Genomic DNA, 22043 nt, shown 5'->3' on the forward strand with positions numbered 1-22043 from the left:
AGAGGCTGGAGGAACATATTAAAATAACATCTTCATCAGTTTATAGGAAATACAGAGCCTAGAGGAACATATTAAAAATAACACCATATGGAGAAAAACAGCAAAATTTAGACTCTGGGAAACTCTACAGGATAAACCACCTGGGTTTTTCAATAAATAAAAGTGGAAAAAGACATAATGAAATATAACGTATGGACATTGTTTGAATTTTTATTTGAATTAACCAACTGTAAAATCATAGTATGAGACAATAAATGGAACTGGAACACTGGGTATTTCTGATATTATTATGAATTACTGTCCATTTTTAGAGATAATAATGGTATTATGGTTATGTAAAAAAATTCTTATCTTTTAGAGATACACACAGAAGTATTTATAGATGAAATAAAATTACCTGAATTCGCTTCAAAATAATCCAGGGGAAGAAGAAGGGTATGGGGAGTTGGGCCATCAAAACTACCAGTCCCCCCGTCACACAGGATTATAGGGCTGTTTCTCCTGTAACAACAGCTCATATCTACTGAGAATTTACTAAATATCAGGTATAGTTCCAGTACATGCATAGCTGAGGAAGCAGCAGCTTAGGGTAGTCAGGATTAAAACCTATGTCTGAGACTTCCTTGGCAGTCCAGTGGTTAAGACTTCACCTTCCAATACAGGGCGTGCAGGTTTGATTCCTTGTCGGGGAGCTAAGATCCCACATGCCTCGCAACCAAAAAACCGAAACATAAAACAGAAGCAGTATTGTAACAAATTCAGTAAAAGACTTTAAAAATAAATTAAAAAAATAAAAAATAAAACCTATGCCTGTTGGACTCTAGACACCACACTACTGCCACCAGAATTGCTTTGCCTTTCCACTGTTAGATGTTTCATGTAAAAATGTTTCTCCTTAAATTGAATTAAAATCCATCATCCCTGCAACACCCACCCTATTTTTCCTATAAACACTCAACTACTAATTCAACAAGTACTCATTGAGAGTTTACTATGTGCCAGGCTCTGGGGAAAGAAGATGATAAATCATCTCTGCTTCTAAATAGTATCAATACAGTAGGAGACAATGACAGTTAGTGGCGATGACACAGTGTGATAAATGCTATAGAATATGCAAAGGCTACTAAGAAACCACACTGGAGAGGCAAATAAATCAGAGGGAAAGCACTCCCAGAAAAAGTAAAGCTGAAGAAAAGCCCCAAAGAAGAAGTAGGAAACAAAGAGAAAGATAAAGCCCTTAGAAGGACTTTCCAGGCATGTCTAAGATGTGAAAGCAAAGCATTTATGGAAAATACAAATGTTGCATAAATTGAAGCACATGCTAGGAACATAAGATCCAAACCTCAAAGAGAGGCAGATGTGAATCCTGCTTCTATCAAATTACTGGGCCAATGTGTGCCTGGGTTCTCTCATCTGGTAATCTGTAGCTAGGTTTTCTTTCTCACAGGGTAAGAATTAAAAGAGAAATGCCAGTAGTATTTCGTAGAGCAACTCTAAGCAGTGCCTCTACCTACTACGTTTTCATCCTGGGGACACATTTAAACATTGTTTAAATTCCAGTCACTCCTGAAAAGGAGACTATTTTAAAATTAAATGTACCGCGTGAAATTTCCATAAAATGTTTAACTTAGCTGGTAATGAGCTGCCAATCACACTGATCTGCAAATCTTTTGCTCTTTCAAACAGTACGTGGACGCTTTAAGATTTATTTCGTATTCAAAGTTCTTATATGAATAAAATAAACTATTTTTAAGCAGTAGTACTATTTGCACTAAGTAATTCAAAAAACTAATTTCAAGTGGAGATTATCCCACTTGTCAAGGATCACTAAAAATGAGTAAAAAGGATGACAGCATTAAGTTCTTACAGGTGAATTACCAACACAGCTTGGCTGGCTTCATTATTACTCAGTTTTAAGTTGGCTTTATTATCACTCAGTTTTAAGTAATAAAGCTGATTTCCAATTTTAAAAAAAAGTTGATCAAAAGCATTTGCTTCTGATTTCTACTATGCATTTCATGTCATTTCTTTCCAGAAGTCAGTATTACCACAGGAAAAACAGCAGTCAATATTTACTGAAAGTTAACTGTGTCAGTTAACTATGTGTTGCTAAGAATTTCATGTGTATTAATTTATTTAATGAATGCCCAGAAAAAATCTTAATGATTTATATACTTACTGAATATATATTACACACGTATTATTTTAGTATAAAATAAGTGTAGTTAATAATTTTTATCAATTACATTTATTCTAGTTGGAATGGAAGGATGATTGCCAGCTTCAACTCCTCAGGGCAAATGCTGGTACTAAGTTCTAAGAATACAGATATGAAAATGGACTAAAAAGAAGATGCATAGCCTATTATGAGCCACTAAATGATTACCCTGAGGGTTGTGGGGAGAGGAGGAAGAGACTTTCAGGGAGAAGTAAAATATAAGTTAGATTTGAAATGCTGAACAGGAGTCTGTAGATGGGTTAGTAAGGAAATAGGACAGTCGAGGAATAAGGATTCGGCACTAATGAAACTAACCAAAAAAAAAAAAAAGGGACAGAAAATCAGGCTGGAGAGGCAGATATGTGACAGATAATTAAAAGCTTCATTTAACATGGAAAATGTTCCCTGGAGTTTATCCAAGAGATGCTCAAATCTATGCTTTAGGAAGTACAGATGTACTGTGATGTCATTAGAAAAGTGACTCCCGAAAACTTTAACTAGAGAGAGGAAACTGGAGGCAACTGGTTAAGAGGTTACTGCAACAGGCTAGGCAAGAGATTATGAAGGTCTGACTGCAAATGAGGGGACAGATGCATGTATTCTATATATGAAATACATTCAGAACAATTCATTTATATTTCTACATATATACACACGAGTGTGTTATTACTTTCTGTGTGGCATATACACATATGTTATGTACATTATTCTAGTTATTCCTCACAGCATCCTTTTGAAATGGTTCTTATTTCTATTTTACAGATATAGAAACTGATGATCAGAGAAATTTATGAATTTTGTCAAGGTTAAACAGTCAGTAAATAACAGAGCTAGGATTCAAACCCTGGTGTGTCTGACTCCAATACCTAACTCCACTACATCTAAGAACCACTTAAAAGGTAAAATTGATTGGAGGTTAGGGGTAAGACTGGGATAAAGGTTAGATCAAGACAGAGGATCTCTGAGGCAGTCTTACCCAACCAACCGTAAGAAGAGAACAATCCAAACAGGAGAATCCTATTTAATCTCTGAATGCTTGTTTTACTTTCAGAAAGAAAAAACTGAAGTTTCTCTAATGCACTGCTATTGAAATAAGCATTTGGTGTTACTTTGTGTTCTATTTTTTTTTTCCCTATATTCTCTTTGCTATCAAAATTTCCTTATCTATTATGCTACTTTGCTAGGATGTAGTTCTTGGTGGGGAGTAGTTCTTGGTGGGTAGGGGAGGAATAGCATATAAATAAAAATCCACAGAAGCCTGATTTTACTATAGTGTGGATATTTGATACTAAGGACTTAGTGTTAATTTTTTAAAGTGTGTAATAGTACTGCAGCTAACTGCCCTTATCTTTTAGAAATACATACTGAAATATTTACATATGAAATTATACAATGCCTAGAACTGGCTCAAAATTATACCAGAGGGGGAATAACGCAGGGAAGCAGATGGGGCAGGACTGACTGCTGTTGATGGGCTAGATGACGGGAAATCTGAGGTTCACCATACTTTTTCATCTACTTGTTTTATTTTAAATTCTCCATAATTAGAAAGAGATTTATTCAAATACTATATAAAGGAAGAAAAAAAACAAAAAGGTGTATATATAAAAAATAATTTTCTCATTAACTTTCACATAATTATAAAGTTGGTTTTCCAAGCTAACATTTTGGTTGTAGCAAAAAAAATTCACATTTAGATTTTAAGAAGCAGTCTATGTTTATGAGTGTGAATTTAATTAATAACTCAAAGGAAAATTTAGTCAGATGATCAGTCAAGCTACACAATCTTCCCACTCTTATTAAAACAGATCACAAACTAATTCCTATTTACTAATTCCACAGGATTTAAATGTACAACCTGACACATTGAGAGATGTTAGTTACAGCAGATTCTTAAATTAAAGGTTTTCAGAAAGGTCTCAGAACTTACTGGGTTACTAACATTGTATTTAATTACAAATTCTTGGAACAAAAATATAAAAAATAATTGTTTTCCAAGTTTCTCTTAAAAGTGGAAGTCTCTTTCTTTTATATATGTAAGAATATACATCAACTAAATATTCAATAGGCACTGAAGTATATATTGATTGGGTATATAAATAAACAATAAGAGTCTTTAGAGAGGGAATAAACAGCTGAGCAGTGAAGAGCAGACACACTGATTCCAGGCCACCTTTAAAACTTAGAGATAAAACAGTAAGTACCCCTGTAGCAAGACTGGAGAAACTGAGTTTTTAAAGTTTGGGAAAACCTGAGCATTTGATCAAACTAGCTTGAGAAAACCTTCTTTCTAGTTCAAATTCTGTGATTAACTGGCTGTGTGAACTTGGGCGAGTCTCAATTTCTCGGAGCTTCAGTTTCAACATCTATAATAATGGTGATATTACCTCCTCTGCCTACATTTGAGAAAATCAAATGGCTTAACTGTCAACGTAAAAATGTTCTAAAGACTGTAAAGCACAACACAAATGAATATCATCTATAAAGATCTAAGAAGGAATAAATGATAGGAAAAATAACAAGAGCATACAAAGGGGTTGTCTTACAAACCAGAAGGGATCCTTACCTATCTGAGATAAAGGAGAAGGAAGGGAAAACAAGTCTTTCTGAGGTACAAATATAGTTCTCTTCCCAACAGGAAATTAATTAATGCACATTCACCTACTGTCTTTCCAACTTATTTTAGTTGTTCCTTTATACTTTATCCTGATCTGTCAATCAGATGCCCACAAACAAATACTCAATACTCTGGACACTTCAAATGACAATTCACTTATTTAATTGGTTCTAAGCTATCATCAGTATGCTCCTTTATGCTTCTAAGGTACTCTCACATTCTTGCATAGCGTTCCTTTCTGTTAGATGATCAAATTCATACACTTTTATGTAGAATTTCATCACCTTCCATTATGCTTATATTTAAAACCCTGTTGTTGACAAGACAAGGACAAGAACAAGGACGCAGATGCAGAGAATGGACTGGAGAACTCGAGGTTTGGGGGGCGCGGGGAGTGAAGGGGAAGCTGAGACGAAGTGAGAGAGTAGCAGACATATATATACTACAAACTGTAAAATAGCCAGTGGGAAGTTGCTGTATAACAAAGGGAGTTCAACTCGAGGATGGATGATGCCTTAGAGGACTGGGACGGGCAGGGTGGGGGGGGGAGTTGAGGGAGGAAGGGAATACGGGGATATGTGTATATATACAGATGATTGAACTTGGTGTACCTCAAAAAAATAAATAAATAAATAACATGAGAAAATAAATAAAATAAATAAATAAAACCCTGTTGTTAACTATAAGCAACAAATCTCTCAAACTTGAACTACTTCAATAATTTTCATTCTTTTTCCTCTGATCTAAGGAATCTTAGCTTATGGCTACAGCTATTTAATTTCGTGTTTCTGATCTCCTAAGATAAATCAGTATTACTTTCTCACTTTTTTCCATATACAATTGAAGCTTATGAAACTACCACATTTAGCTTTAAACTGAAAGGGAAGGCAGAAGGGAAACCCAGAGATGGCAAGTTAATGCTGTCTGTTATAAGTAACCTTCTCTTCCTTCCCTTAGTCCCCTCGATTCCCACTCTGAACACTCATTTCCATTTCTACTGCTAGACCAATTTCAATACATCCTAACATTTTTCCACTGACCATCCATCACCAAACACAGCACAGTATCTACTGGGTTCCAGGCCCAACGCTAAAGCTATAAAACAGGGTAAGATGAACTGAAGCCCTGCCCTCAAAGCATGGGTACACTATGCTGTCCTCTCCCTGTCAACAAATGTTACAAATATAATGTAAATATCAAAATAAATACCAAAATAGAGGCATGTACTCCGCCGTGCTGTGGAAGCCGAAAAGAAAAAAACAAAAAGTACTACCTGGCAAAGGACAGCAAAACAGAAAAAGAGAAACTAGCTAGAAAGCAGTTTTCAAAAAAACTCAGATAATTTATTTTTAGAATATCAGGTATATTTAAGTAATTAATTTAGTAACCAATTTACTAGCTTTTGTTGAACTACATCTTAACTAGCACTATGTAAGGCAAAGGTTTAGTTTGAAAAGGTGCACTCCCCTGACTTCTAAAGAAGCTGTCTACAGATTGTATGGGAGTCCATATTAATAGATACCATTTACATAAAAATGGTAAGTATCTATGTTTGAATGTGTTTTAAAAGTATGGAAAGGATCTGGAAGGATACACACCAGGTATAACTGTGGTTACTTGAGAGGGGAAGGGAGGGGGCGAGAATTGGGATGTGGAAAGGTTTTCTTTTTTGCCTTATTTATTACTGAACTTTTTACAATTAGCTTACACTCATGTATGACATTTGTGATTTGAAATAACAATGATGATAATAATAATAAAAGCTCTACAAAGGAAAAAAAAGAAAAAGGTGCACTCCCTCAGAATATCCTCAAAGCTTTCCCTCAACACACAAATATCTCTACCAACTACTCATCCTTCCTTCCTCCCCACTCTTCAACTATTTTAGCACTGTGTCTTACTTGGCACTCGATAAAATTACAACAACAACGTATGTATGTGAAAGTTTCTAAATTCTGAGGAACTTACAAAAGATACGGGATGATTATATGGCCTACCTTCCAGGCGCCTTAAAGAGTCTTTCCTTTAACCCCCAACTGTGACTTGCAGAGTAGATATTCAATGAATATTTGATTTAAAAATCTCCAGTGACACATTAAGAATTACTTATTACAATATTAAGTATCTCATAAAAGCTAAATTAAAACCGATTCTTCAGCATTACAACCTACGCATGAAGAAGTAGTAGAGTGTAGTGGTTAAGATCATGAACATCAAACACAAACTGCCCAACTCCTAATTTAGTCCCCTCAATTAGCTTTGTGACCTTAAGCAAGCTCCATAACCTCTCAGTGCCTCAATCTTCTCAACTACAAAATGGGATAAAGTATTACCTAACTCCTCGGTCACTGTAGAGTAAATGAGCTGGCACAGTGCTTAGACCAGAACTTGATACACGGTAAGCTCCACTCTGCAGTAGTAGCAGCAGTGCTGGTATCACCATCATCAGAATATCTGGATACTTTTTAACCAGAAATACAAATAATAATAACTCCTTTCATCTGTGTCTTCTTATAGTCACAAAGCTCTTTTACAGAAGGTGTGGTTCAGGAATGGAAGAAGCAGAGCTGGTAGAAGCTCCATTTTGGGTGCTCACTCTCCATGTTTAATCCTGGCTCTGCCACTAGTCAGCTATAGGACTACCACCAACTAAGTAACCAGAGGCAAGTTATTTCATTCCTCTGACCCTCAATTTCCTGATTTGTAAAACACAGTAACACCCCCTATACTCCAAGAATGTCCGAAGAACTAGAGGAGTCAAGGTACTCGAAGAAACAAGCACTGTGCATGGCACACTGTTGAGCTAACATCTGTAGCTCTCCTCCACCTCCCACATGGAGTATTTCACTGAATTCTCATCCCACCATTATTAAGTTCATATTACGTTGAGCCATATTTAAAACAGTTCAATATTGGCAAATTCATATGGTTCAACAACACTATATCATTTAGTTGCTGAAAATGGAGAAAATAAGCTCAGAGGTTAAATGCTTTACTCAAGGTCATATGCACAGTAAGTAACGGAGCTAAAACTTTAAAAAACAGATAAATAATTTTTCATCAAAACTGGTTCAGTGAGTCCTGCTCAGAAAGAGAGGGGGTGAGATTAACTACAATAATACATGTAAAACTACTGTAACCTACAAGTCTGCCATATCAAAAAAAAAAAAAAGAGGATGAGGTACATTTTTAAGAATTTTTCAATTTTAAAAATTATTTGTAGAGTGTCTATGTGTGCTCAAGAGGTTGAGGGTTTAGTGAAAATTAGAGGAAAATAATATTAAAGGAAGTATATGCATAACCAAACCAATTCAAAAAGTACAACTGGATCTAATTAGAAACTCCATTAATTAGAAAATTCAGAAAGCAGCTGAACATCAAATAGCGATCCTGGTGAAAAGAGGTAAGAGGTATTCAATAGTACCACAGATGAGTTGTTTGCCAAACACACAAGGAAGAGTTATACTAAATGCCACCTCCTTTTTTTTTTTTTTTAATACATTAGTGCATACCTTTGGTTCACAAAGGTATGCACTAATATATAATATTACTGTAATGGAAAAAGAAAAAAATGAAAAGGCTTTTCTTCTAATAGTAAGAAAGACACTATTGTAAAATTGTATCGGTATAACCGCTAAGCTTATTTCTATACATTCCAGAAGGGCTTTAGGATTATATCACAGAAATCACATTAGGATACGTATCCGTTCAAACATGAAAAGTCCTATCAAAATACATGGCACTAGTAAATAAATAGCAAATGTGAACAGCACAAGGCCCCATAAAAGTGTTGCAATTTTTAACAGTATCAAATAGTTACTATGATTGGTCTACAAATCTCTTTTCTCCATTCTGCCTCTTTTCTCCTTGATGTGTCATTCATCATTTTTTTCTATTTAAAATGGCATGAACAACAAAATAAGGATGAGGAGAATGAGCAGAAAACGGGTCTTTCAACAGATTTACAACAGAACAGTTTTGTTTCAATCCTCTTATCGGCCTCTCCCCCAATTATGTAATCACTCCACTGGCGAAAGACTACAGGGCTCTTTCCCTAACCTGAAAGCAGGGAGCTGGAGGGGGAAACAGGTAGCCTCAGAATATGCTACTTTTCCACGAAACTAAACTGCCTCTTCGGAATCAGCATTAACTGAGCGCTCTTAACTCTCAAGAGCTTACCCTGTAGCCACTACAGATTTTTTTTCTCTTTTAAATCCCATAACAACTGGCAACTCTTCACGTGCTGCAGAGTCCACCTAACACCGTCACTTCCAGAGTCCATTAAGCTCTCTGCTCCCCGGGCGGTCGGAGCGAGCTGTCCACGCTGGAAGCACAGTGCAATTGCCATTACGTCTGTGCAGCTCGCCTCAACTCCCCGAAACAAAAGTCAGGCTGAACCTGAGCTGCCACCTAAGGCGCGACTCCGGGCGCTGGCTCTCGCCCACCAGGTTTCGCCGAAACCGTCCGAGGGTGACCTCTACCCCTCGCCGCGGCGCCCCGCTCGCCGCCCCCTACGACCCCGGGTCCGTGCCCACTGCCTCGCCCCGTTCAGCACCCGAGCGGCGCCGGCCTCCCGACTTGTTCGCGAACTCTCTTTACACGCCCCCCGCCCCGGGGCCCCAGCTCCCGGCCGCGCGCGCCCAGGCGGCAGGTAACTGGGCGCCGGGCACCCCGCCGCGGGCGCTCGGGGCCGCGCAGTTAATGAGTAACGCGCCCGGGGCCCCGGGGACGCGGGAGGAGCCGCCGCCGCCCACCAGCGGCCCCAGGGGGCCCGCGGACGCCCCGAGGCGCCCAGCCGCCGCCGCCGGGGTCCCGGAGCCCGCGCGCCCAGCGGGGGAGCGCGTTCCCTGGGCCAGGACAGCCCGCCCGCCCCGCGCGCCGCGCCCTCACCTGCACCTGCCGCGGCCGCCCCTCCAGGCCGGCTCGCGGGAGGCGGGCGCGCGGGCGCCGAAGGGGGCGGTGCTCCGCGCCCCGGGCCTCTCCCTCCCGCGGCCGCACCCACCTGACGAACCCACCGCGGCCGCGGCCCGCGCTCAGGGGCGCTCGCAGAACCGCACACAGCGCGCCCCGAGGCCGTCAGAGGCGGAGGAGGGCGGCTGGCCGACGCCGCTACACTCACCCACCGCGGGTGCGCCGCTCGGGGAGCCGCCGAGGGAGCGCGGGACTGCGCCTGCGCCGGGAGCGGGGCCGGCCGCCGGGAGCGGTCCGGCCCGGCGGAGGGAAGGCGGGATGGGGGCGGGGCGGGGGCGGGATGGGGGCGGGGCGGGCGTGGGGCCAGAGGGGCCGAGGCGCTCCCGCGCCCCCTGGCGCCAGGCGGGGCTTTCGCAGGTGCCGGGCGCAGGCCCCAGGTGCCTCCGCAGGCGGTTTCCTTGGGAACCAGGGCGCGCTAGAGCTGAGCCGTGTTGCCCTGGGCTAGACAGGCGGTCTCGGGTTCACTTCGAGTGTGTTGGGCTCTATAGGAGTCGGAGCCTTCGATGTGAGTTGAGGACCACGAGAACCAACCTGACACTCGGCGTGCATGTACCTTACAACGTGTGTGTGTGCGCGCGTGCGTATGTATTCGGGGGTGGGGTAGGGGGATGGATGGGAGAAGGGGGAGTCTGATAGAACCTAGATCCCAGCATTCCAGCCTCTGCTGGAGCATTCGAGAATGTCGTTTCTGCACCTGCCTTCTCTCATCTTTTGTGTCAACTCTGATAAACTTTATCAAACTTCCACCCCACTTTTAAGTCCTCCAGAGAGGAAACTTGAAAATACAAACCAGACTTCCAAAAATCTGATCAAAAAGAGGCAGTCACATCATAATATGTGTCTCTGTTTAGTAAAAGAGATATATGCCATTTATGTGATATACATATTAAATAGGACCCCCATTCTGTATAGTGATCACATCTCTTAGGGGCAATAAAGAAGAGTAGGCTATGTATATGGCTATAGGAATCAGAATTACTGGGTTTGAGGTTGGCACCTACTAGCTGTGTCAGTGACCTTGGGCTAGTTGATCTCTAATAGCCCCAGCAAACGGGGATAATAAGACTACCTACCTCACTAAGTCGTTAAGAAATTAAATGGCTTAATATCTGTAAGATAGTGTACTTCATGACACAGAGTGCCTATTGAATATTAGCTATTATTAATAACATTATTACTATTATCCACCTGTAATAAAAACAGAAACATAGAAAGTCATTATTTACTCTTTTATACTCCATTTCCAATATATCAAGTCCTATCCATTCTAATTCACAAATAATTCTTAAGTCTACCCCATCACTTATTTACTGGGACTAGACATGGCCTTCCTCATTAATGGATTTCTAACTTCTCCCTTACACCACATCATTCATTCATCAAACATTTATTGTGCTGGATCTATATGCCTACTGCTAGACATGGGAACAGAGAAACTATTGCACAGAATCTCCATCATCCAAGGACTCAAACATAATGAAGAAAACAACTGTCAACAACTAAGTGAAATAAACTCATCCTATGGCAAACAACTTGGGTTTTCCAATCTTAACATACTCCCTTATACATGCTGTCTTTACATATGCTGCTCCTTTTTCTTGTCATGCCCTGACCCTCCATCTTTTCCTTACCTAGCTAATTCTTGCTTATCCTTCATAATTCTGCCAAGGCATCAATTCCATTGTGAACCCTTCCCTGTTCCTTGTCACCCAGCTCTATCCCACCCCAGTGCACGCTAGATGCCCTTCACTTCACTTTATCTCTTTCTAGCACTTATCCCATGGAATTGTAATTGTAGATTTGTCTATTTCCTTATGTACTTTTTGAGAACAGGCACAAGGCCTGACATGTAGGAGGACTGGCTCAAAAAATGAAGAATGAGTAAATGACATACATGTAGATACACTGTCTTGGTATATAAATGTTTAGAGGACAGGCCGTATACTGTGTTCTACATAGGACCTAAGACATCGTGCATCTGCAGGAAATAATAAGCAATAGCCATGTGCCTGAGTCCCATATTGGTCCACCTGTCATCCACAAGGCTCTTTGCAATGGTCTTAGAGGTGTTGCCTCTCACATACCTCACCTGGTAGCACGGTTTGAGAATGAGTTGTCTGGAACATATCTTTCATGAGATCAGTTGTGGACAACTCTGCATTTCACGCCTTTCTTCTGATGTCAGAATAGGCAACTGGAAAAAAAGAGCTGGGAGAAAGGGCTGACAGAAGGGCTCAGACTCTAAAATGTATGATCCCCTACAAATAACTCACTTTAACAAGCTACAGACTCATAGGAAAATGTTTTGAGGATTGGCTTTGGATCCAATTTATTTCACTGACACACAAATTGCCATCCATTAGGCAAATATTTTTTAATTACTTCTCTATGCCAGGAGCATAAATAATCTGCAGTAAGAGGGAAGAGAGGAGAGGTGAGACACAATGAGAGAAACTCCTAGCTTCCCCACAATGTTTTAGTCCCAGGTTCCAGTCTATTCCTGAGTCTTCTTTCATTCCTGACCACAGGTTCTGAGAGCAATCCTTGTATCCTTAAAATAATTCCCCCATTTTGCTTAGACTTTAAATAGATTCCTGTTATTGGCCACCAAAAAAATTTCCTAAATAACATATTTTCATGGAAAGATTGGTTTCTATTGCACTTAAAAACTCAAAACAACAGTAGCTTAAACAAAATAAAATATATCCCTCTCATGTAAGTGTAAGCAGTGCACAGTTGGTGTGGTGGCTCTCTGATCCACATGGACACAGGCTCCTTCTATCATGTGGCTTCACCGTCAAGGAGGCTGTGCAAGTTCCATCCATCACATCCTTATTCCAGGCAGCAGAAAGGTGATAGGGGCAGAAAAGAACACCCCTCCATTTAAAAACACTTGCAGAAGTTGTATACATCACTGCACTTACACCTTATTGGTCAGCACTTAACTGTAAGTGATGTTGAAACATGTAGTCTCTATTGAGTGGCCATGTGCCCAGCTAGAAATCAACAGTTCCAATACTAAAGAAAAAGGGAAGAACAGATATTGGAGACAACTAGCAGTATCTGGCTCATCATCTGATTATCCAAGACTTAGGATGAGAGAAATGGTGATAGGGTAGAACATACAAAAAGAGCAAAGACATTGTAAGGAAAATACGATGGTGAACAATGCACCTGGGTCAAGCATAGGTAAATAGATGTGGAAATATGTGGGAGTCAGATTGTGGAAGATTTTAAATGCCAAACTGAAGAATATGGAATTCGGTACAGTAGTCAGAAGAGAGTTCCTGAAAGATTTTGAGCTGGAGAGTAAAATGATCAAACCAATGCTTTTAGGAAGGGTAATGTGGTGGCAATGACTAGAATGTACTTGGGATGGTGGGGCGGGGGAGGGGGGGACTCAAGGCAAGGAAATTAGATAGGAAGCGACTATGAGATAGTGCCTATACCGCAACAAAAATGGGAAAAGGGAAACATTTCAAAGGATGAATTTGTCAAATGTAACAACTGAGTACATGTTCCCCCGCCCCTTCTCTCCTCCCACCCTTCTCCTCTAATGTTCAACATCATTCTACCTTTTTTAGATCAGCACAATGATTTTATCTGGGGAAGTACCCTTCTACGGTGTTCAGTACACATGACTCAAGTAGAACTGACTCCCCCTCCCCACTTTTGGGGTGAGCATCTGGCCCAGGCTTAACCAGTCAGAGAATCCGCCTGGTCACTGTGGTTAGTTCATGATAAGCAAATGACTAAAACACAGCTGATAAAAATCAATTCTGGGACTTTTGGGAAATTATTGGGAAAAGTGAATCTCTCTTTCTGCTGAGAAGATTAAATGTAAGCCTGAGGCTGCTGGCAGTGATCTTGCCACCCAATGGAGAACAAGCCTGAGAATGGAACTAACAGGGAGAAGGCTGAACTGAGAGATAAGAAAACCAAGTGTGAGTCCTGATGACATTATTTCACTTCCTGGATCAAGCTGTGACTGAATCTGGAGACCCTGAACTTTTTAGTTATGTGAGCCAGTAATTTTCTCTTTGCTTAAGTCAATTTGTGTTGCATTTTCTGTCACTTGCAAATGAATATACAGAAATAAAGGCAAGCATGATTATTCTGAGCCTAAAAAACAGTACCATCTACCTTGGTCATACATGGTATTAAAAGACTTGGCTCTGATAAATTTTATCTGTTCCCAAAACTGAAACCTACATTCAAAGAAGGGATGTTTGATGTATTTGGGAATGTTCACAATTATGCTATGAAATCTCTAAAAGTAATTACAGAGTCATAAAATATTGGAGCTGGAGGAGACTTTAAGTCATCTCACCACCTCACCTGTTTTCACAAATGAGTAAACTGAGACTCAGACAGATGAGGTGATTTATCCAAACTCACAGAGCTAATATGTGCTGGTCTTAAACCCAGGTCCTCGGAATACTAGCCTATATATTTTCATTGTATCATTCTGACACTTCAAAACAGGACATCCAAAAAATGCTTCCAAATACATTTGAAACACATATAATACAATACAGACAACTTCCCATGAAGCAACTGTTTTGAAATGGCAATATTCACTTCGAAAGCCTGGGAGTGCCAGCGACATTCACCACATTCTTATGAGTATAGATGGTCTTTCTGCACAAGGTTGCTGTGACTCATGCCACTGTACAGTTAAGAGAAACCAGCCGTGCTGTGTTGACCATTAATAACTGTACCTGTATAGTTACCTGAGCCAAAAGCAACCCTGTGTGTTTAGATTAGATATGAGGTAGGTCAACCTTCAGCAACAGGGATCCACATCAGGGATCTTTCATTCTGTTGAATGAAAAAAAACCAGTCAATTCCCTTCTCTTTGAAAATATGAATTTGAAAATAAGTGTACACAGGGAGAGTGATTATTCAAGCTAAACTGATAACACAAAGCAAAATAAACTGTCCTTTATGAGGCCCATTAGTCATCCTCATTACAGGAATACTGGGAAGCCACATGTGCTGTAGTATCTAATAATCGCTATATTTCACAGTAATTCTTTTATGCACTCATTCCCTTATTTACTGAGTGTCCCTTACATGCCAAATGCTGATTTAGAGGCTGGGACTATGACAGAGAATAAGACAATGTCCTGGCCTTTATGGCTCTTACATTCTAGTGGAGAAAACAGTCAATATAGGATTAGATATATAATAACATGGAACATGGTTGGGCAGGCCCCTCCTCAGTACAAATCTTTTGTAAGCTGCATATTTTGGAAAACTTTTCCTTCAAAGATCGGTAGTCAATCAAAAAGGAACCAGCATTCAAAAATACCATAAGAAAAAAAGAAGGTACTAGGGAAAAAAATGGCAAATTGAAATTCTTATTAACAAATGTGGCCATGGGACTTCCCTGGTGGTGCAGTGGTTACGACTCCGTGCTCCCAGTGCAGGGGCCCAGGTTTGATCCCTCGTCAAGGAACTAGATCCCACATGCATGCCACAACTAAGAGTTCACATGACACAACTAAGGAGCCCTCAAGCCACAACTAAGGAGCCCACCTGCCACAACTAAGAAGCCTGCCTGCTGCAACCAAATAAATAATATATAAATATATTTTTAAATGTTGCCATTAGGCAAAAGAAATTTTTAACCAAACATACAGCCATAAGTTTTAAAAGTTAAGGGTGTGGGACTTCCTTAGTGGTCCAGTGGTTAAGAATCCACCTTCTAATGCAGGGGATGCGGGTTCAATCCCTGGTTGGGAAACTAAGATCCCACATGCGTGGGGCAACTGAGCCAGTGTGCCACAACTAGAGAGAAGACAATGCACCACAATGAAGAGCCCACATGCTGCAATGAAAAATCGCGTGTGCCGCAACTAAGACCCAACACAGCAAAAAATTAAAAAAAAAAAAAAAAAAGTTAAGGGTGCAACTTGGAAGAGGATCTTTGAAATGAATTTCTGTTATTTATAAGCTACCCAGTCTATTGTTATAGCAACCCAAGTGGGTTAAGACAGCAGGGGTATTTCTAGTGGCAGGGAGTTGGAAGCCTTCTGGTAACTATCACCAGGAGAATGCACAAGTAAAAGGTAGTAAATGCACATCATGGAGTTTCATGTCAGCTTAGAAGCAACTAATTAGAGGGCCACAAAGCAACATGGATAAATCCTAAAACCATAATGCTAAGTGGAAAAAAAAAAAAGATACATGATCATTATCATGTATATTCATTAAGAAGTATATACATAAAAACAATACACATTTAACAAAAACACATTAAAAGATACACATTTAACATGTGAATGATTGCCTATGCGGGGATAGGAATATAAATAAAAAGGAAGAAATAAATAAGACTGGCCTTGCGTGAGTCAACTATGTTAATGTGGCAAACAATGACAAGTATGATTAACTCAACTTTCCTAACTCTTTACACGTGAAATTTCTAAAAATAAAGCAAAACCATGAAAAGATTTCAAATATGAGTTGAAAGAAGTGGGAGGAAACAAAATTAAACTATGTCAAAAATGAAGGCAGTCTTGGAAATAGCACGAAGGAGAATAAGCACTTATTAAGGAAAACAACAAAAACAAAATAAATTATTTTTAATGTCATGGAATACCAGAAAAAAGAAAAGCAAGTAAAATGAAATGGAAATAAACAAAATGTTTAAAAGGATTAGAAAGAAAATTATGTAAATACTAAAGAGACAAAATAAATTCAATATATGCATAATTAAGAAAGAAAACCAAGAAAATAATCTAGTTTTTGAGACAGAAGAAAAAAAGCTTAAATATTTTGAGAGACTTCCCAGAAATATAAGAAGACCTAAATCTATAGAAAGAAAGGGCATATAGTATCCCAAAGAAAAAAAATGGCTCATAATAGTCAAACTAAGATGTAATCCAGTAAAGCTAATGGATTTCAAAGCTAATGAAAATCTTTTGGATAGCTAGATAAAAACTATCAAGATCTGTAAAAGGGGCGGGGGGTGGGGCAGGGGAACAAAATCTGAACCAAAGGATTTTATACCCAAGAATTTGATACCAGAGAAACTTGTTCAAGTACAAATGTAATAGACAACATTTTTGAAAATGCAAGCAATGTGGCTTTCACAGTCGCTTTAATAGGACATTAGTAGAGGATGAACTTTAGCCAGCCATGAATTTAGAAAAAAATTTAAAAAGCTGGCAGTGATCTTTGAATCCATTTATCTGTAGAATTAAATGTAAAGCAAACGTGAGAATTATTGTCATAGAAGAGAGTAAATTTTTTTATATCCTGACAATATAGCAATGAAACAACCAACAGAAGATGAAAGAGAAAAGAAATAAGGTAAACATTACAAAAAAATGTATAGTTAATGAGTGCAGAGGGGAGGAACAGGAAATATACTGCTCACTGCTTTGAATAATACCTAAAAATAGTAATAGTTATAAAGTTATTAAGCTATCCACTAGAGCAAAAACACATGCCTTTCAAGTTCAAAAAACATGCATACATAAGGAATATACAGGCCATATACTGACAAAAAATTAAATGAGTTATATAAACCAAAAGCATGGCAAAAATGACAAATGGACTAAAATAAAACATAATTTTTACTTCAATAAATATAAAGAGTTTAAATTTACCAATTAATTGAAAACTTTTCTCAGATGGAATATCAAATTAAGCCCCAACTACATGCTGTATACATAAGATAGTGAAAACAAAGTGATTTAAAACAAAACTAAAATAGACAAAGTGATACCAAGCAAATGAAGCCAAGATCAAAATTATATCTCAAGCAAAGCTTAATTCAGGGAAAAAGCAATAAATGAGACAAAGACAAAGCTTATTTATTATAACAATAAAGTGTGAGCTGAAAAGTTAAGATCTCACACTTAGGAATATCCATGCACCAAATAAGATAGCGTTCAAATTCATAAAGCAAGAACTATAGGAAATTCAAGAAGAAATCAACAGAAACCATGACTAATCACGTCATAAAAAATAACAAAATAAGTAAGGATAGAAAAGACCTAAGTAACATAATTAATACAGTAGGTTATATACATACATATATATGTATGTATTTATATACATTTACATAAAGGTATAAATACATATGCAAATAAGAATATATCTTCTCTTCATTTACCCATGCACTAGTCACAAAAATTGACTATGCATCAAAATGGGTTTCAAACAGGCCTGGGTATTTTTTGTCTCATCCCCCTTTTAGTACAGCTGGCTTATCTTGTATTTCCTTTACATATTGAACCTCCAGATGTAAATTTAAAAAAAAGTTTGGAAACCACTATGACTCATACACACACACACACACACACACACACACACACACACTTAAACAACAATGCAAAAATATTTATTTTATTTTAAGTTTAAAATGTATGGTCCATGTGCCAAATGTATGGGCTGGAATGCTATAAAGTAGGTGACCTAACTGACCCCGATTAGCTAGAACACAGACCTTTCCAAGGGCTATCTCTGTCAGTAAAGAATTTAAGAAGTTTGGCATAGGGACTTCCCTGGTGGCGCAGTGGTTAAGAATCTGCCTGCCAATGTAGGGGACATGAGTTTGATCCCTGATCTGGGAAGATCCCACATGCCGTGGAGCAACTAACCCTGTGTGCCTCAACTACTGAGGCTGTGCTCTGGAGCCCAGGACCCACAACTATTGAGCCCATGTGCCACAGCTACTAGAGCTGTCTCCAGAGCCTGTGCTCTGCAAGAAAAGCCACTGCACTGAGAAGCCGTAGCACCACAATGAAGAGTAGCCCCTGCCCGCCGCAACTAGAGAGAGCCTGCATGCAGCAACAAAGATCCAAAGCAGCCAATTAAATAAATAAATAAATAAGTAAATTTATTAAAGAAAAAAAAGAAGTTTGGCATAAATATGGATTTTTTTTATTGGTGGGGTACCTGTAATGAAAGAGGGGGTAGGGATGCTTCGATGCTAATTCAAGACCAGGGAGAAGTCTGATGTTCCTTTTATCATTCATTAGGCAAATCTGTGACTTGAGCTACCCAAGAAACATTCTTTTCCTGGTGTAAGAATGGAACTTATCATGGTTGTCAACATTTTTTGTGCCTGTGTTCTTAACCAGATTGGACAAAGACAAAGCAGTGTGTGCAGTCTGGGTTTATTTTAATGAAACCAGAAGGCTAGGTTATGGGAACTTGTTAAAGAGATGTTTCGAGGTCAAAGACTTTGGGGAATGAAAGGGCTCTCACAGGCCCAACTTGCTCAACATGCAGGGGCCCAAGAGATTGTGCTTTCTTTCTGATCTGATGAAACATCTGAATATACTGAGCTTGAAACCACAAGGAAAAGGAAGGGCTTTTGTTTCAGGAAGTGAAGATATCCGGCTCAAATCAGCCATGTAAATTGAGCTCGTGGCAACTTCTGTGAGTTTAATGGAATTATAGATTTGAGGAGTTGCTCTACTATTTTGGTAGAAATAAAGTCCAAATTTCAGAAGACACATATTTTGATGAATTTGACCCATACTTAAAGTTTCTGCAGCTGCTTTTAATGTGCAAACTTCAAGATGCGTTTGAATTACCAAGTATCTCTCCTATCTGTGCAGCTTGGTTATAAAAGGAATTTAATTTCACAGACCCAAAAGGAAACTGTGCTATCAAAAAAGACACAATTAGAATTTGAGAAGTGGCATATGAATCACAAAAGTTTCCTAAGTTTCTGTGCACATGGCTCCCTTTCATGAAACTGCTGAAATCTAGGCTGATAGCAACTACCAGTAACACAAATTTGGAGTAGAAATTCAGGATACACTGCGTGAATACAGTTCAGACATCACAAGAATTGTTCAGTTGCATACATAACAGTATTGTCACTGACATAATCAAAATTAATCAACGAGTGTTTGCTTTAGGTAAATATCTTTCAGGACCAGAAATACTCTGACCTCATTCCCATGTGAGATACATCTTGCCAGACAGGCAGACACTTTTGGCTGCAAGGAATGGGCATCTGTCACCAATTGCTTGAGCCAGCAATACCGGCTCAAGGCGAGAGACTTCAGACAACTGTAGAATCTGACCTTGAGGCAATGACATGCTTAGCGTGATATTTTATAAAGAGTAAATGAACAATACAAACTCTTAATTAGTCTTTCTCTTGGGATCTTGAGATTTCCAGCATATTGTAATTATGAGGCTTTGAGTAAGGCCTAGCCAAAAGTTTTGGGTCACCCCTAGTTTTAGTAGCCTATATGTGCATTTTTGTTAGTAGTTGACTAAATAATTTTGAAGGACTCTATTTATATTATCCTAAAATATCAATAATTTTGAATATCATCAGAAGAGAATTCAGGCCACACTCATATGAGTTCCTCATTATCCATAAAATTGAATATTGCTATTCCAAAGAATTAAAGAGGACTTCTGGTGAGAACCTACGACAGATACACAAAAACCAAAAAGAAAGTTACTCAAACATAGTACAAAAGAAAATCATCAATTCACAAGGGAAGAAACAAAAAGAAGAAATGAACAGAGAAGAACTACAAAACAACCAGAAAACAAGTAATAAAATGGCAGTAAGCACATAACTATCAATAATTACTTTAAATGTCAACAGACTAATTTGTTCAATCAAAAGACATAGGATGGCTGATTGGATAAAAAAAACAAGACCCATCTGCATGCCGCCTGCAAGATACTCACTTCAGAGTTAAAGACACACACAGACTGAAAGTGAAAGGATGGCAAAAGATATTTCAAGCAAATGGAACAACAATAAGAAAGCAGGGGTAGCAATACTCATATCAGACAAAACTGACTTTAAAACAAAGGCTATACCAAAAGACAAAGAAGGACATTATATAATGATAAAGGCATCAATACAAAAAGAGGACATTACACTCATTGACACATATGTACCAAATACATGCACATCTAAATATATAAAGCAAATATTAACAGACATAAAGGGAGAAGTTGACAATGATATAAGAGGGGACTTTAACACCCCACTTACATCAATGGATAGATCATACAGACAGATAATCAATAAGACAACAGTGGTATTGTATTAAATGACACAATAGACCAGTTGAACTTAGCAGATATCTACAGGACATTGCATGCAAAACCAGCAGAATATACATTCCTGTTAGGTTCACCTGGAATGTTCTCCAGCATACATCACATATTAGGCCACAAAACAAGTCACGACAAATTTAAAAGGATAGAAATATATCAGGCATTTTTTTCACAACAGTATAAAATTAAATCAGTCGCAGAAAGAAAAATGGGAAAAGCACAAACTTGGAAACTAAAGAACATGCTAGTAAAACCCAATGGGTCAATGAAAAAGTCAAAGAGGAAATCAGAAAATACCTTGAGACAAATGAAAGTGGAAACAAAACTTTCTAAAATCTATGGAATGCAGTAAAAGCAGTTCTGAGAGGGAAGTTTATAGCAATATGGGCCTTTCTCAAGAAACAAGAAAAATGTCAAATAAACAACTTAACCTACCACCTAAAGGAATTAGAAAAAGAAGAATAAACAAAGCCCAAAGTCTGCAGAAAGAAGGAAATCATAAACATTAGAGAGGAAATAAATAAAATAGAGACCAGAAAACAATAGAAAAGATCCATGAAACCAAGAGCTGGTTTTTTAAAAAAATAAAAAATCTCTATAAACCTTTAGCCAGGCTTACAGAGAAGAAAAGAGAGAGGACCCAAATAAACAGTATAAGAAATGAAAGAGGAGAAGTAGCAACCAATACCACAGAGATACAAAAAGTTATAAGAGAGTGGAGGTGCTGCTATGGCTTCCAGTGGGGTCGGCATGACCGCTGCAGGCTCAGCAAACGAAGCTCCTGAAATTCCAGACAATGCGGGAGCCTGGCTTCGGGGCATCTACCACTTCACCACCCACAGGAATGACTTCTGAGGAACTTGATCCTCAACTTGGGACTCTGCTGCTGGAGTTTGGCTGGCCAGGAATTTGAGTGACATTGACCTAATGGCACCTCAGCCTGGCGTGTAGTGGTAAAGACACATGGAACTCCTGTGTGGTACTTGAACCTTCCAAAAACAGAACCTCCAATCTGTGACAGTTGCAAGACTTGCCCTGATGGCAGCTGAAGTTTGATTCAGATGGGCACCTTACCTGCCCTGCCTGATTTCCTTTTCTTTGCTGAGTCCACTCAGAACACCCTTCTCTGGTCAGGAGACAGGCTTCAGCTAAAATGTTTTCCTCTGTTCTATAAATTTC

General features: G+C 39.0%; 2 protein-coding genes across 7 annotated transcripts in view; one reads left to right on the plus strand and one right to left on the minus strand.

Annotated features, from left to right (window-relative positions):
- Positions 1-10058, minus strand: part of RAB3IP (RAB3A interacting protein) — a 48294-nt gene extending 38236 nt beyond the window's left edge. The window contains exon 1 of one of the 6 annotated variants that reach the window (XM_057742195.1): positions 9955-10058. Coding sequence is in view for 3 of the 6 variants with exons in the window: in XM_057742193.1 (XP_057598176.1) it covers positions 9015-9055 (41 nt within the window). In the remaining 3 variants the exon portion in view is untranslated. Of the gene's footprint in view, positions 1-9014; positions 9160-9725; positions 9747-9837 lie in introns of those variants that run through there. The other 5 variants (XM_057742194.1, XM_057742196.1, XM_057742193.1 and 2 more) reach the window with 5 other exon arrangements.
- An 11535-nt stretch (positions 10059-21593) lies between these two features.
- LOC130857023 (mitochondrial import receptor subunit TOM6 homolog) lies at positions 21594-21815 on the plus strand. Its single transcript, XM_057742200.1, is given in 3 exon segments — positions 21594-21714; positions 21717-21744; positions 21746-21815. Coding segments are annotated over 3 exon segments (219 nt in total).
- The last annotated feature ends 228 nt before the right edge of the window (positions 21816-22043 follow it).

The sequence above is a fragment of the Hippopotamus amphibius genome, chromosome 7, assembly GCF_030028045.1.
Source record: "Hippopotamus amphibius kiboko isolate mHipAmp2 chromosome 7, mHipAmp2.hap2, whole genome shotgun sequence".
Taxonomy (NCBI): Eukaryota; Metazoa; Chordata; class Mammalia; order Artiodactyla; family Hippopotamidae; genus Hippopotamus; species Hippopotamus amphibius.